We start from the raw sequence: 16,143 nt of genomic DNA on the forward strand, positions 1-16,143 counted from the left end.
TTTATTGAGCAGAGAGAACATGATGAAATATGTTAAGAGGGTAAAATAGTTAAAATGTCACCCTTATAAATGCTTTCTTAATGGACGTGTAAATAAAAATGCGATAAATATTTTGAGACGGAGGGAGTACTTAGCAAGTCATGGTATTAGCAATACAAAAGTATTAATACATGCATTAGCATTGTTAAAGACAAAATTGTGGCTGATGTGAAGGACATTTTGGTAAATAAATAATTTTTTAAAAAATTATAGAATGCATGTTATTATTTTTAATAAATCACACCAAACACCGGATAGAAATAATCTCACCATACCTGATGCTTGCATTACTAATCTTTGCAATGGCATAAGCAATTTATGAATGTTATCTCAACACAAGTGAATCAAACAATACAGTTGGTGTACCCCAAGAACCAAACGTACGGGTAACAAACCTAAAGAATCAACTTTGACAGCAACGAAGTCAACTGATGTTAAACAAAGCCCAATCCCACTTTTCTCGTGTATAAATAAATTAAAGAATTAGATCAATTCCATCGTATCCTATATTTATCCAAAAAAATAAAAATCTGAATTCTTGTACCTCCCCCATATTGACTTAAATTCATATATTGAAATCAAGAAATAGTAGGAGTATTTGTGTGTGTTGGTAAATGGGTTCAGAAACAGAGGTGATATTAGGGGTAGATGGAGGAACCACCTCAACTGTGTGTGTTTGTATGACACTTATGCATGACAACATCCCTGATCCTCTTCCAATTATGGGTCGCGCTGTTGCCGGCTGTTCCAATTTTAATAGCGTTGGAGGTATACAATCTTTTACTTGTAGATTGGATTTCAATTAGAATTATCGTTTTCAGTTCCTACTCCCTCCCTCCCAATTTAACTGTCTTGCTTTCTTTTTTGGTCTTTCAAGTTCACAATTCAAACATCATACGTGTCAATTTATAACTACAAAATTCAACAGGCACTTTAGTATATTATAAACATCTTTAATTTAGGACCTGAAGATTCAAAAGTCTCTATTTATTCCTTAAACTTTGTGCCCAGTCAAACTAAGACATTTAAATTGGGACGGAGGGAGTATAAATTAGTGAGTAGTAGAATAAAGCTGCTCAATTCCAGCAAAATGGATATTGATGATTCATATAGTAAACACTAAGTGGTTTGAATTGAGACATAATTGCTGTTTTGCAATTTCTGATTAAGGTTTTGAATATATGAATGTGTCTTGTATAATTCAAAGGAAAAAGGGGAAAGTTTTTTGATTTATGTTGGTTGCTTCATTTGCTTCCTTTTTAACATTAATAAGGGTTTCTCATGTTGTATTTTCTTGGGTGTTTGTTAGTTATTGGAAAAGAATAATCAGGAAGACCTTTCTGGTCTTTGGTATCTAAAATCTAGAGTTTAAGTATTCCTTTTGCTTTTCATGGGGGGAAAGGAACAAGGTAGAAAGAAAACAAGTAGCTCATACTAATCAATCAACTATCTCTTAATTCCATACTAGTTGAGGTCAACTGTATGAATCCTCCTTTGTCTCCATTGCCCTATCTACGGTCGTCTGCACGTGGGTGGATGTTCCAAATCCAAATAAATTAAGTATTCGGGTGTCTCGTCATAGTTAGGCTATATTTTGCTGGTCCTGGTTGTCAACCTGCCGCAACCATCCTTCTTTATCTGCACTTTGGACCGACTGTGCTATGCAAAGCTCACATAGCAGATTAAGTAGGTCAACTAATCAGAAGCAAAATTAATATATGCAGTTCAGTAGGATATTTGTACTTGACCATATGGCTAAGGTTCTGAATTGTTATCTCATTTTGTTATACATGCTTTTTGGAAATTATGTTGAGCATGAATGGTCATCATTGCAAGTCAATCCACATTGAATGCTATGAGCGGAATAATGTTGTGTATTTCTGTGGATTTCAACAGTTGTTCAATTGTTGAAGTTTGTTAAATCAACTGCTAGAAATGTTTTCCTTACAGTTGAAGTAATGTCATAAGGCATAGATGTTCCTGATTCCTTTTTTTTTTTTTTTAATAAAGTTAAATGTTCTTGATTCCTAATAGATATGAGTTTCTTTAGCCATTTCATTTTGGGTCTATGTTTACAGAAGATGTAGCTAGAGAAACACTGGAAAAGGTTATAGAAGAAGCTTTGTTTGATGCTGGTGTCAAACGATCAGCTGTTCAAGCAGTTTGTTTGGGTCTATCTGGTGTGAACCATCCAAAGGATCAGGAGAAAATATTAGGCTGGCTGAGGTTTGCTCCTTGCACTCATTTGTTTACTGTTCTTTTTGTTTGTGGAGTTCCTTTCTTTGAGCCGAGGGTCTTTTGGAAACAACCTTTCTGCCCCACAAAGGTAGAGGTAAGGTCTGCATACATCCTACCCTCCCCAGACCCCACTTGTGGGATCACACTGGGTATGTTGTTGTTTGTTGTTTGTTTGTGGAGTTAATCTTGTACTTCAGGTGTAACTTTTGAACTTAGTCTCAATATTAGGCTGCCGATATTTGCTCTTAATAACCGAGAATTCTGCTGTTCCAGCTTCTAGTCTCAATATTAGGCTGCCGACATTTGCTCTCAATAACTGAGAAATCTGCTGTTCCAGCTTCTAGTCTCAATATTTGGCTGCCGACATTTGCTTTTAATAACCGAGAAATCTGCTGTTCCAGCTTCGAAACTCGGTGGAATAACGGGTCCGCCCCTATAACCTTCTCCTCAAATATTAGACTTGGCCCACCAGCCAGGACTTGAACTCGTGATGTGCTCTTACCTTACATCCAGTATTGTACTATCTCGGCGGATGAATCAAAGCCCTGGGAGCTTCAGTAGTGCTAATTTTAGCAAGCAATTTCACATAATTGTGCCTTGAATGCTAATTGTTTCAAAACTATGGGACATTTGGACCTTGAGCTAATTGTTCCAAAATTATGGGACATTCGGACCTTGATATGCGAAATACTTTATACTTGTGATAATGTTGTATCTAGAATATCAATTCCAAATGTCTATACTTTTCACTAAATAATTGTCAAAACTATGATAATTTTACAGGAGCACATTCCCAAGTCATGTTAAGTTGTATATTCAGAATGATGCCGTGGCTGCTCTAGCAAGTGGTACGATGGGAAAACTTCATGGCTGTGTTCTGATAGCTGGTACAGGAAGCATTTCTTATGGATTTACTGAAGATGGAAGAGAAGCTCGGGCCGCGGGAGCAGGGCCTGTTTTGGGTGATTGGGGGAGGTAAAGTTGGTGCGTATTCATTGTTTTTCATAAAGATTCGTATTCTGCTACATTTTCCTCTTCCCTATAACCTGAAAAAGACGAATATGTGGAGAAATATATTCTGCTCATATATATAGGAAATTAATTGTTTTTGTGTTTTTCACTTTTTGTGTTTTTTGTCATAAGAAAGTACACTTCTGCTAATTTAGAATTTCAGCATATCAGTTGGCCTTGAAAAGGTCTCCATAGACATATCTGCATGGTAAAGTTTAGTGGTGTAGCTTTCTGTACTGCTAACTTTGTAAATTGTGTGAGGATGTTATCAAGTTCTGATTAACAGTTGAATTTTCACATTTGTTGCACAGTGGCAGATGTTCATGTTGCATGCTACACATGTTTGCCAAATGATGGCTAAACTAGAAACCTTGAACTCATTGCACGAGTAGAGAGTTTTGTGAATATAGCAAGCGACATTTGGATAGATGAGAGATCCGGTTTTCATAAGAGCTAAACTTGATACTAGAACTGATTTGTGTCCTCATAGATTATTTTACTTCAATATTTAGGACTCTCTAGTGAGTTTATTGCTGCTCAGAGGTAGCGTTTTAAATCCAAACTCATTCAGATTATGTTCTGAATCAGAGAACTTAGTCCTTACCTGTTGGAGCACTTGAACTAACTCTTTTACTAGTTGTTTATCTTAGTTGAAGACATTGAAATGATACTCTGTTCTCCTAATTCTGATTCTGTTCTCCTAATTCTGATTGACCGATGAATTCGGTTATAGATACTTTGATTTGACAATTGAAATTGATAAAAATGAGCAAATAACTTCATAAAAAAGAGATAAAAATGATCAAAGGAATAGGAAGAGATCCCAGAGAGCTGTTATTCTGTGCCCTAGCAACTTTCAGTTTCCACGTGCATCTCAAATTGGCAGTAACTCTGGATTCTCCCCCAAGCTTGTCATAAATGTTATATTTCATGTGCCTAGCTTTCAATGAGGTTTTATGGAATAGCTCCTACTACACCCTTGGTTAAGCCCATGACGACTTGATCCCAATTTTCAGGGCTAGTATTATGATTTTGCATCCAACTTTTCATTGATATAGTGTCTATCTTCCTTAACATGATTGGTTATATCACGTTGAAGTGGATTATGAGCAATATTCATTTCTCCCTTGTCCTGATACGGTGTCATTGGATGCAATATAAAACTTTAAATGTTGAATTGAGCTTCAGGGTCAAGGTAAGTCATCAATGCTAGGAACTATCCTTTGATGCTTTGCTTTGACACTTAATTGGGCTGCAACAGGTAGAATTGATTCAGGTTACCATATTTCATCTAAATATATCAGGGGTAAGTTTTTTGTAAGTACCTGCAATGTTCTGCTTTGATGCCTGCATCTAGTTCATGTGGTTATTCAAAGAGAATAATATTTGCCTGTTTCTAGTTCATGTGGTTATTCAAAGAGAATAATATTACTTGTCTGGAGCCCTTTAGGAGTAAAAAAATTCACTATTCTAATCCAAAGGTCATCCATGCTTGAGGTACATCTCAAGCAAAAGTTACAGGGAGAAAACGTCCAACTGACTTTGAAAACATGAGATGTATCTAATACTGATTTTAGGATTTTGATAAGCCGAGGGTCTATCGGAAACAGCCTCTCAACCTGCCAAGGTAGGGGTAAGGTCTGCGTACACTCTACTCTCCCCAGACCCCACTTGTGAGATTACACTGGGTATGTTGTTGTTGTTGATAAGTTTCAGAACACATATATGGACTATATTGTCACGTGTTTTTTGTTTATTTCTTGGATGTAGTGATACGTCCAAATTCGCACTTGGCCATCAGTTATATTTGGGTTAGGATACTCCTTGGACAAAGCAACTGGGATCTTTAATTTGTTTATTTTCTGTACCTTATTTGTACATCATTTTTGTGTTTTTGAGGCGAAACAGCCCTAGATCAAGGATGGGGCAGAATACAACTTTAATAATTGCTCACTAATACACTAATTTTTTCAAACTGCCATTTATGTTCGTTCGTTTTTTTGTTCATGTCATAGTGATCACTGTAATGATTGTTTTCATTAATTGGTTTCTCTCTCCTCTCTCCTCTCTCTTCTCTCACTCCTCACCCCCCAACGGTAAGATCAGTGACTCCCTTCACCCCCCCCCCCCCGGGCTAGCCACTCCGACCGCCGCCGACTGGCCGGGCGGCAGATATTTTCTCTCTCTTCCTCTCTTTTCTTTTCCTTTCCTTTCTTTCCTCCTCTACCCTGCAACCGGAAACCCTTCTCCAGTAGGTTTCCGGTCAGGCCTGAACAGGTACCCAAGTCCCCAGCAGAGTACAGCGGTGAACAGTATCTTCCGGTAGGTGAACAGTATTTTCCGGCGGTTAACAAGTTCCATTTACCTGGAGTTGGTACCTCCGGTAGCCCGTACCCATTCCGTCTTTTAGCCTTATAATTTTTGCCTGCCCTACTTAATTGAATATTTATTTCGATTTCTTGCCTTTAGCTCTTTGTCGCTTTAGTGTTGATCCTTATTTGTCTTAGATAAACCCGACTAGTGTATATTTGCTTTAGTAGCTTTAGTGAGGGATGGTAGACTAGGGTCATGTTGTCGGTCGGGGACGGGGGCTAAGTGGGTTAAGGGAGCTTCTAGGTTGAGAGTAGGGTCTTGGAACATTGGGACTTTAACTGGAAAGTCCATAGAGCTAGTTAAGATTCTTAAGAAGAGGAGGATTAATATTGCTTGCGTTCAAGAGACTAAATGGGTAGGGCCTAAAGCTAAGGATATGGACGGGTATAAGCTTTGGTTCTCGGGTAGGTTGGGGTATAGGAATGGGTTAGGGATCTTAGTTGATAGTAAGTTGAGGGGTCAGGTGGTAGAGGTTAGGAGTGTCAATGATAGGATGATGGCGATTAAGTTGGTCATTGGAGGGTTCACCTTGAACATTATTAGTGCTTACGCGCCGCAAACGGCCTTAGACGAGGAGGAAAAAAGGCACTTTCGGCAGGATTTGGACGAAGTGGTAAGAGGTTTACCGCCTACTGAGAAGTTATTCATAGGAGGAGATTTCAATGGACACATTGGGTCCGTTTCGAGGGGTTATGACGATGTGCATGGGGGTTTTGGCTTCGGAGACAGAAACGGAGGAGGAGTCGCACTTTTGGATTTCGCAAAGGCTTTTGGTTTGGTGGTAGCCAACTCGAGGTTCCCAAAGAAGGAGGAGCACTTGGTAACCTTCTGTAGCTCGCTGGCTGCGACACAGATAGAGTATTTGCACCTTAGAAAAGATGATAAAGGTCTCTGTAAAGACTGCAAGGTCATTCCGAGTGAGAATCTTAAGATCCAACATAAGCTATTAGTGATGGATTTGGAGATAAGAGGAAGAAGAAGAAGAGGGTCGTGGATGACCGGTCGAGGATTAGGTGGGGGAGTTTGACTCCGTCTAGAGCCCAAGAGATAGGAGAGAAGTTGACGGCTTTGGGGGCGTGGGAGAGTAGGGGAGATGCGACCAGTATGTGGGATAGGACGACCAGTTGCATTAGAGAAGTAGCTAGAGAGGTGTTGGGGGTCAAGAGAGGTCGCCGTGGTGGGCATCGAGGGGATTGGTGGTGGAATGGAGAAGTCCAAGGGAAGGTGGAAGCAAAGAAGCAGGCATATGCGAAGTTGGCAGACAGCAAGGATGATGAAGAAAAGCGGACGAATAGGGAAAAGTATAAGACAGCGAGAAAGGAAGCGAAGTTGGTAGTTTCGGCAGCAAAAACGATAACTTTTAAACGCCTTTATGCAGAACTAGAGGATAGAGGCGGGGATAAGAAGTTGTTCAGGCTGTCTAAGGTGAGAGAAAGGAAGGCACGCGATCTGGATCAAGTGAAGTGCATCAAGGATGAGGATGGCAAAGTGTTGGTGGAGGAAGCTCTCTAGATAGAGATGGCAATCGTACTTCCGTAAACTCTTGAACGAAGAAGGCAACAACGACATTGTGTTAGGAGATTTGGAGTACTCTGAGAGGCGTCACGATTTTGGGTATTGTAGGAATATAAGGGTTGATGAGGTTAAGGGTGCTGTTCGTAGGATGCGCAGGGGAAGAGCAACCAGACCTGACGAGATTCTTGTGGAATTTTGGAGGTGTGCAGGCAGGACAGGCTTGGAGTGGCTGACTGGGTTGTTTAATGTCATTTTCAAGACGGCGAAGATGCCCGAAGAATGGGGGTGTAGTACAATGATTCCTTTGTACAAGAACAAAGGCGACATTCAAAGCTGCAACAACTATAGAGGTATCAAGCTGCTAAGCCACACTATGAAAGTGTGGGAAAGGGTGGTAGAGATAAGGGTGAGGCGAGGCGTGTCTATTTCAGAGAACCAGTTTGGATTCATGCCAAGGTGCTCTACTACAGAAGCCATTCATATTGTTAGGATATTAGTGGAGAAGTATAGGGAGCGGAAGAGGGACTTGCACATGGATGGTATTCATCAACCTAGAGAAGGCTTACGACAGAGTGCCAAGAGAGGTTTTATGGAGATGCTTGGAGGCTAAGGTGTACCTGTGGCGTACATTAGAGCGATCAAGGATATGTATGATGGAGCCAAGACCAGGGTAAGGACAGTAGGAGGAGACTCGGAGCACTTCCCAGTTCTGATGGGTTTGCATCAGGGATCAGCTCTTAACTCGTTTTTATTTGCCTTGGTAATCGATGGATTGACGCGACAAATTCAAGGTGAGGTGCCATGGTGTATGTTGTTCGCGGATGACATAGTCTTGATTGACGAGACTCGTAGCGGAGTTAATGCTAAGCTAGAGGGTTGGCGGTAGACGTTGGAGTCTAAAGGATTCAAGTTGAGTAGGACCAAGACAGAGTACATGAAGTGCAGGATCAGTGGCGTACCAAATGAGACTGACGTGGAAGTGAGGCTTGGTACTCAGGTCGTCCAAAAGAAAGAAAGTTTCAAGTACCTTGGGTCTATTAGACAAGGAAATGGGGATATTGACGATGATGTCACTCATCGTATTGGTGCAGGGTGGATGAAATGGAGGCTCGCTTCTGGTGTGCTGTGTGACAAGAAAGTGCCACCAAAACTTAAGGGCAAGTTCTACAAAGTGGTGGTTAGACCGACTTGTTGTATGGGGCAGAATGTTGGCTAGTCAAGAACTCTCATGTGCAGAAGATGAAAGTCGTAGAAATGAGAATGTTGCGGTGGATGTGTGGGCACACTAGGAGAGATAAGATTAGGAATGGAGACATCCGGGACAAAGTGGGAGTGGCATCGGTAGAGGACAGGATGCGGGAAGTGAGGCTGAGATGGTTTGGGCATGTGAGGAGGAGAGACACAGATGCCCCAGTGCGGAGGTGTGAGAGGTTGGCTATGGACGGTTTCAGGAGAGGTAGAGGTAGGCCAAAGAAGTATTGGGGAGAGGTGATTAGACAGGACATGGCGCAGTTTCAGCTTACCGAGGACATGACCTTAGATAAGAGGTTGTGGAGGACTCAGATTAGGATAGAAGGATAGTAAGGCTAGTAGGTAGTCTCACTTATTCTTTCGCACTAGTGGTCGTAGTTTTGCTCTATCGTTTATTGCCCTTTCATTTCTGCTTATATTTGTTGGGTCTTGTCTTCCCAGATTGTTTTATCATGACTTCTTCGCTCTTGTTATTTCTTATTTTCGCATTACTCTGATATGCTTGTCCGTATCTGACGCTTTTGTCTTGTTTTCTCTTGAGCCGAGGGTCTTTCGGAAACAGCCTCCTTACCTCTCAAGGTGGGGGTAAGGTCTGCGCACACTTTCCCCTCCCTAGACCCCACATTGTCGGATTTCACTGGGAATGTTGTTGTTGTTGTTGTTGTTGTTGTCATAGTGATCACTGTTCAGGATATACACTTATTCAGGTTTGTTGCAAAAGAAAAAACAATAAGTAAACAAATGAATAAATGAAGAAAGAACACAGAAAATACTGTATTTGATAAAAGTTATGCGACAAGTGAACTTGCTAATCTCTTGATAACTATCAGTTCCTGCTAGTGCAGTGGCTATGGGATTGCAGCTCAGGCATTGATTGCAGTGATGAGGGCTCATGATGGCCGAGGTCCACAAACAATGCTCTCAAGTTGTATTCTACAGTCACTAGGTCTTTCTTCTCCAGACGAACTCATAGGGTATCTTCTCTAAACTGATGTGTCAAAGTTGATGGGCATTTGAAGTGCCTTCTCCAGCTTCTTCCATTCCATTATGGACAAGAGTGTAGATGAATGAAGCCCACACTGGGCAACATTTACACCATATAAACTGATGTAAATTAAAGAATATTACTTGAGAACAATATTTTTGGCTGTTCATTTCATTCTTATTGGGATCTAGGTGGACATATGCGGATCCATCTTGGGCTCGCATTGCAGCACTTGTTCCAGTAGTTGTATCCTGTGCAGAGGATGGTGATCAAATTGCAGATGAGATCTTACATAATGCAGTTCAAGAATTGGCTCTAAGTGTCAAAGCTGTTGTCCAGAGACTACATTTGGCCGGGGAAGGTTTGACCTTGATAAATTGTTATACAAATTCTACTTTTATATGTTTTATCATTCTCTTTGTTGCATGCACTTAAATCCTCGATGATCAATGACAATATAAGAGATACATGTCTACTCAGCTCCTTTTCCCTTTTTAATCCTCTCCTTTACACAGTATTGGGGTGTAGGTTCTCTGCTTTTTGGTATACTACTACTTGTATACGGGTTGTCAAAACATTAATAAATTATTTACCTTATTGAAAACAAAGAAAATCTTGTTAATACTCTCCTATACATACCTGGTTCTAATTTAGTGACTGAGGTAAGTCAAGAGAGAGAGAACAGGTGAAGAAGATGGGCCTTCGCAGATAATTTTCATATTATTATTGGAGTCTTTATATATATATATATATATATATGTTAAATCATAGATTATGTTTAGATCTTTTAGGTTCAGCTAATATCTCCTGCCGTTGTCACCTTTTCCTACCGTCTCCACTTTGATTAGTTTACTTTTATTTGCTAGATCTCTATCCTCTCTCTTTCTCTCTCTCTCTCTCTCTCTCTCTCTCTCTCTCTCTCTCTCTATATATATATATATATATATATATATATATATATATATATATATATCAAAAGACCCCTGTTTACTTTGTTTCAAAACTGATGGACTATGAATTAGTGTTGGGTACTATAATCTATTTTTTATCTCTTTCTTTCGGTTTCTCCCACCCCCCTCTGCCCTCTCCCCTTGTTTTAATCTTTTCTCTCCCCTCTTTCCCGTCTTCCTTCCGGTAGGACATCAATTTTAGAGCACAAGTTTTGGTTCTTCAACCATTGCTGTACCCTAGCTTGATGGACAATTAAATACTCATCATCTGACCCTTCATGAAATTACTCAACCCTCGACATTCAAGATATTCTTTTCTTGATGCCTTGCATCAATTAAGATGAGATTCTTCTATTAATATGGAAATCCTTGGAATTATGCTAATACACTCGTTCATCTGAGCCGTTCTTTATTTTGCCCTTCTAGGGAGAAAGATGTAACTCGTGAAGCAAAAAAAAGTATTTTGTTAGATTTGTTGATTATTTTTCTATGTAATTTTAGTTACTTGCATACTTGTCTTTTATGGTTTAGAACAGGTGTTAATCTATGAGTTCTCATTATCACTATTTCCTTGATTTTCTGTATGCTTATGTTTTCGTTAGATATAAAGTCTCCGCTCTGTTATGAATTCTAGCTTGTTCAAGGCTCTCTATCGATAAATAGGACTCTTGTATACTCCTACTTTGTATTAACACTGGATGAAAAGCTTATGAATTGATAGGGTTTTACAATCTCTCTCTCTCGAACTGTCTCACTTTCTTAATTTTATCTCTTTTCCCCTGTTCCATTTCCTTCCCTTGCCTTTCTCTTATCTCCCTTTTGGTATCAAATTAGTTCATGTTGACAACTGCAGATGGAAAAGGCTCCTTCCCTGTTGTTGTGGTTGGAGGTGTACTCGGAGCTAACAAGAAGTGGAATATAGGGAATGAAGTTACTACTTCTATTTTAAAGACATATTCCGGAGCTTGTGTAATTAGACCAAAGGTTAGTACTGTTCTTTCGATATGATTGACTTTGTCCAGTTTTTAAGACATCATTGGGAAGGAAGAGAGATTCTTTCAGTAACTGTTTTCCTTGAAGTTGGTGGAGGGAAAATGCAATCTTACTTGTAATTCATTATTTCTGTTGATATGCCATACATTCCTGCTTTCTGTTGTTTGTGCAGTCTCAATCAGGTCCTCACTTTTTTGTGCTCCTTATCTTCCATTATAGTTGGAGCTGCGAGCGAAATGAGGGAGCACAGAACTAGTGATATAAGATTGTTCTAGCTTAGTGAAAGATGTTACTTTGTTATGCGTCCAAAGTTTTGTTCTACATGCATCAAGGGGAAGTTTGTGTTGAAATCCTTTCATGTGAATAATACATAGCTTATATGATAGATTTGGAAATAGCATTTTAGATCCCCAGGAAAAGCAATTGAGAAGCTTTAAGTTAATTACAGTTCACAGCTAACTCAAAGCTATCTTAGACTCCTCTAATACATTGGGGTGCCCTCAGAAATGCAAGATCCTGAAAAAGAAAGAAAAAGAAAAAGAAAATAGGCGGGGTTTGGAATTCAAGGATAAAGAATTTAAATTTTCGCTGTAACTTTGTAAAAATAAAAGTCTACATATATAAAAACTACATAAAATTACTGTAAACCAAAAAGTACTATTCTTATTCTTTTTCGTTTCATTTGTTTAACAAGAGATGACAGGATTTAGAGTGCAACAGTTATTGGTTACGTGTATAGGAACTACATAAAGTACTTTCAACCTTAACTTTTATAAACAAAGCTATTTAGAAAACTTCCAAAAACTTTTTGGTAAAGAAAAAGATGTTTTCTTACCATGGCGTCGTATAAAAAGATTGGTTTACATATAAAAAGCGGTTCATAAGAAGCATATCACAGTCTCTTCTAATTCTTTGCTTCTTCATTCTTTCAAAATAAGCTAAGGTTCTACCTCTTACTCAGGCCGTCCTTTATTTGGCTTCTTGATAGATGATATCATGTGATCCTTTCATAATGTTAGGCTAAGTTGCTCGGACTCGGGTGCGGATATCCGATACGGGTACGGATCCGAGTGTTGGATTTGGCAAAATCTAAAAATTTAAGATTCGAGGGTGCGGATCCAGGTATGGATACGGGTGCGGGGATTCGGCTAAGAAAATTCAAAATATACAATAGAGCTATAAAGAACACGACCCCTTGAATTCTTGGTTTCTCTCTGTTTGGCCTAAAACATGAAGCAACGAATATGACACAAAAGGACTATAATATTGAAGGTATGCCATTTCCTATGTCTTAAATCTGTTTTATCTTTCCAAATTTGTCCATGGCCTCCGGTCAAAGTATCCAAAAGTTGGTTGACCGTATCTGAGACATATCCTGCACCCGTACCCATGCTCGTCCCTTGTCAAGACGGGTGCGGCATAAAAAACGAATAGTCCGCGCAACTTAGATGTTAGGTTAACCTTCCTACTTCCTAGTATGGAGCTGCATGAATAATATTTTATGGAGAAAACTTTACATAGTGGAAATAGTGTCCTTTCTCAATATTGGGTTGCTTTCTCTGGCGCTAAAAATTGTTGTCTTGACTCCCCAAGTTGCTCCTTCGACACAGTGATCAAGGTTTACATAGAGGGAACTTAAATAAATTCTCTTAAACCAACTGTTTCACTATGTTAAGTCCCACATCCTTGGACTACTTATATGATCTTGGGAAATCCTCACATCATGAGCTAACTTTTGGGGTTGTTAGGCCCAAGGTCCATTTTTCTTATCATGATATCAGAGTCAGACCCATCACAAGTTTAATCCGATGTTGGGCCGCCATATTATATTGTCCACTCTCTATATGTCCAGTCCTGGTGTGCGGGAGGTGTTGAGTCTCACATCATTTGTGGGATGGACACTTGGACTCCTTATATGGTCTTGGGCAATCCTTACCTCATGTGCTAGCTTTTGAGGGTTGAGTTAGGCTCAAGGTCCATTTTCTTATAACAACATTAGTTGTCAATAATGCCAATATAAGGTTAAGGTGACCCTTTATATGTTAGATATACATTCTAGAGAATAGAGATGTTTGCTTAAAGTTTCAGATAAGATTCATGCAATTACTTCGATACCCAAGTGTTTGAGGGTAGCATGTCTCTGCACTGTAGAAATTATGTATCATTAAAATTTTACACCTTGAAATATGAGTGCCAGGATTCTGCAAGATCAATGCTTATGTGAATGGTTACAAGATAATATTTATGATTGTTGCTGGTTGTTTTTGAGTCAGATAGGACATGCTATACTGAAGTTGGACCGATTTTTTGGCTTGTTATGTTAGCTAATATTTTGTCGGTGTAGCGATATTGCCATTCTATTTGTTAATTCTGCTTCCAGTTGCATATAAGCTGCATTGCCAATGCTAACTTGAGCGTGCTTCCTTTCCATGTTTTTTTTTCCTGTCTCGAATTCTTTTATTCTTCTCGTAGTTTCTCTCCTTGCCTGTCTGCAGCCCACCTTTCTTTATTCTTCTTTTGTGAGGGGGGGTTTGGGGGTAAGTGGATTAAGGAGAAATTCTCTTCTTTTTTTCCTTGGCATTTAAAAAAAATAAGTAGTACACAAACATGGCATATGTGCACGCACGCAGAACAAACGCACATGTAAAAACTAGTGAGGCATCTCCATATATATGTATTTATGTAAAGTTCCCTTTTATGTATGTTGAGTGTTCTTTCTCCTTTTCGAACTAGAACAACTAGTTCAAGCAAGCTGCAGATGTCGACAGTAAACAGTGTGGCACATGTAATTTTTTTGCAAGTGCAACAAAACCTTGTTTACATTGTTGCCTTGAGTAGGGTCATCACCATTTGCCATACAAGAGGCAATTGAAACCTAGGTTTGAATAATTATAGAGATAAGGTGGAAGCGAGAAGTTAAAAGAAATGAGATACTGCATTTTTCATAAGGAAAAATGTGAGGTTCAAAAGTGTTAAACTCGTGTCCATTAATTCTGTCAATTTCTTAATTATTTTGTTTGCTTCATGCAGTGATTTATGTACCAATTGGATAAAGATCGTTTCCCTTTTAAAGAAAATAGGTATAAGTTATGAATAGTTCCTATGCTGTAGGGATTCAATTTGTTGAATAGGATTTCGTGAATATATACTGTGCATTAAAACCCCTTTCATCACATAACATACTAAGAATACTGGATTTATTTTCTATCAAAGCAACCTCAAGATTTCAACTTCTGGCGGCCCCCTCCTTTGGTTTTCAACAATGTAAAAATGTTCTTTTCTTTCTCCAAGTCCTTGCTTTTTTAAGTGAAATCCTTTAATTTTTGGGAAGCCTTAAAAGCATTTCTGTTTGATTATTCTTTATAACTAAAAAATATTCACTTTGGTTCCATTGGAGCATGCTTCTCATATTGGGCAAACTGTTATGACATTGCTTCGAGTTTGATGTTTTAACTTTCCATGAGCTGTTGAGATGCACTATTAGTGTGTATTTGCTCTTTGTCTGTACATTAGACATATCCTGTTTGACTCTGATCAATCCAATTCTAGTTGATAACACTCTCTAACGAATTATCATTTGGTTCTTGTCTATTGTCCGATAATTTTGTATATTACAGTGCCTCTAGTAATATAACCTAAACAAGAAGGGTGAAACCATTCTCCATCAATACCCAGGCCTGTATCAGCTGATTTTGGCCTCCCATGAAGAGCAGTTATATGACTACCCAGATATGAGATTTCCCAAGGTGTGAGATTCCATGGATTCTTGTAACCCAATGGGTAAAAGCTAAAAATTGGTCCCATCTTGTGAATCCTTTTGACATTTTTTCTCCTTTGATCTCTGTGATAGCTACATTGTCTATCAACTGTTTCTTACACAGAAGGATAACAAAGAAACCAGGATACAAGTTTCTTTTTTCTCTCCTTTACCCAATTTTTCTTGAATGGCCTTTGTTTTTCTTCCAGGGAAGTGTTATCCTCTAATTTTTCATGATTAGTTTTCTACTATGTATAATGCTTCTGTCACACAATTCTTCAGGTGGAGCCTGCAGTTGGAGCTGCTTTACTTGCATTAAATTTCTTGATGAAAGAAACAGTAGCTAATGACCACAGTTGATACCTGATTGTACAGATCTAAAAGTGTTTTAACTGTATAACCCATTGATTCCAACTCCGGGCGTGCATCCTTAGATCAGTGGATTGATTATATACTGTATTTTCCTCTCTTTCCATTACATATGCAGACAGCTAAATGTGAGGTATTTAAATGATCCTTGCAACATATTGTTGTAACATATCTCTGTTTGCTAAGGTTGACCGTCTTTTGGTGCTAGGAGGGAGGAACTGGAAGGAGATTACTTGACATAGTTGCATTTGTAATGCAAATGGATACTTAAAATTTCACAAATCTATATCTATATAGTATCTTTTATAGCATTCTCCTCTATTGAGAAAGAAACCCTATTCTCTATTCACGGGGGTGTGGCTGTTTGATATATCCCCATTCCCAAGTATCTCCATCTTTAACACTTGTTTTTTTATTTATGAAATTTGTGTGATAAGTATGTTTCCTAAAGGAAATGAAGTATTAGGATTAGCCATTGTACCTTCTAAAACTCCTTATAGTTCTTCTTTAGGATTAGCCATTGTACCTTCTAAAACTCCTTATAGTTCTTCTTTAGGATTAGCCATTGTACCTTGTAAAACTCCTAATAGTTCTTCTTTACCTTTATTTTTGTCATTGAAGCTCACTTGACTACTTGAAGAATTAGAACAACCTCAGTTTCC

The 16,143-nt window shown here is 38.8% G+C and overlaps 1 protein-coding gene across 2 annotated transcripts; it reads left to right on the plus strand.

Annotated features, from left to right (window-relative positions):
• Window positions 1-288: 288 nt before the first annotated feature.
• Window positions 289-15,792, plus strand: LOC132631664 (uncharacterized). Of its 2 annotated transcripts, none has more exons than XM_060347322.1 (7): window positions 289-807; window positions 2,118-2,265; window positions 3,061-3,252; window positions 9,273-9,401; window positions 9,604-9,773; window positions 11,216-11,346; window positions 15,395-15,792. In XM_060347322.1, exons 1-7 carry the CDS (start codon window positions 654-656, stop codon window positions 15,470-15,472), a joined length of 1,002 nt encoding a protein of 333 aa, XP_060203305.1. In that variant the 5' UTR covers window positions 289-653; the 3' UTR covers window positions 15,473-15,792. The 2 variants fall into 2 exon arrangements, with proteins under 2 accessions (XP_060203305.1, XP_060203306.1); XM_060347323.1 differs by lacking the exon at window positions 15,395-15,792 and adding an exon at window positions 14,973-15,346.
• The last annotated feature ends 351 nt before the right edge of the window (window positions 15,793-16,143 follow it).

Source organism: Lycium barbarum, chromosome 3, assembly GCF_019175385.1.
Source record: "Lycium barbarum isolate Lr01 chromosome 3, ASM1917538v2, whole genome shotgun sequence".
NCBI classification, from domain to species: domain Eukaryota; kingdom Viridiplantae; phylum Streptophyta; class Magnoliopsida; order Solanales; family Solanaceae; genus Lycium; species Lycium barbarum.

Excerpts from the sequence above, each read along its gene's own strand:
- LOC132631664 (XM_060347322.1), top strand. The coding sequence starts at position 654 with ATGGGTTCAGAAACAGAGGTGATATTAGGGGTAGATGGAGGAACCACC. Across the intron at positions 2,266-3,060 it reads AAAATATTAGGCTGGCTGAG|GAGCACATTCCCAAGTCATG; the intron begins GTTTGCTCCTTG and ends ATAATTTTACAG. Across the intron at positions 9,774-11,215 it reads ACTACATTTGGCCGGGGAAG|ATGGAAAAGGCTCCTTCCCT; the intron begins GTTTGACCTTGA and ends TGACAACTGCAG.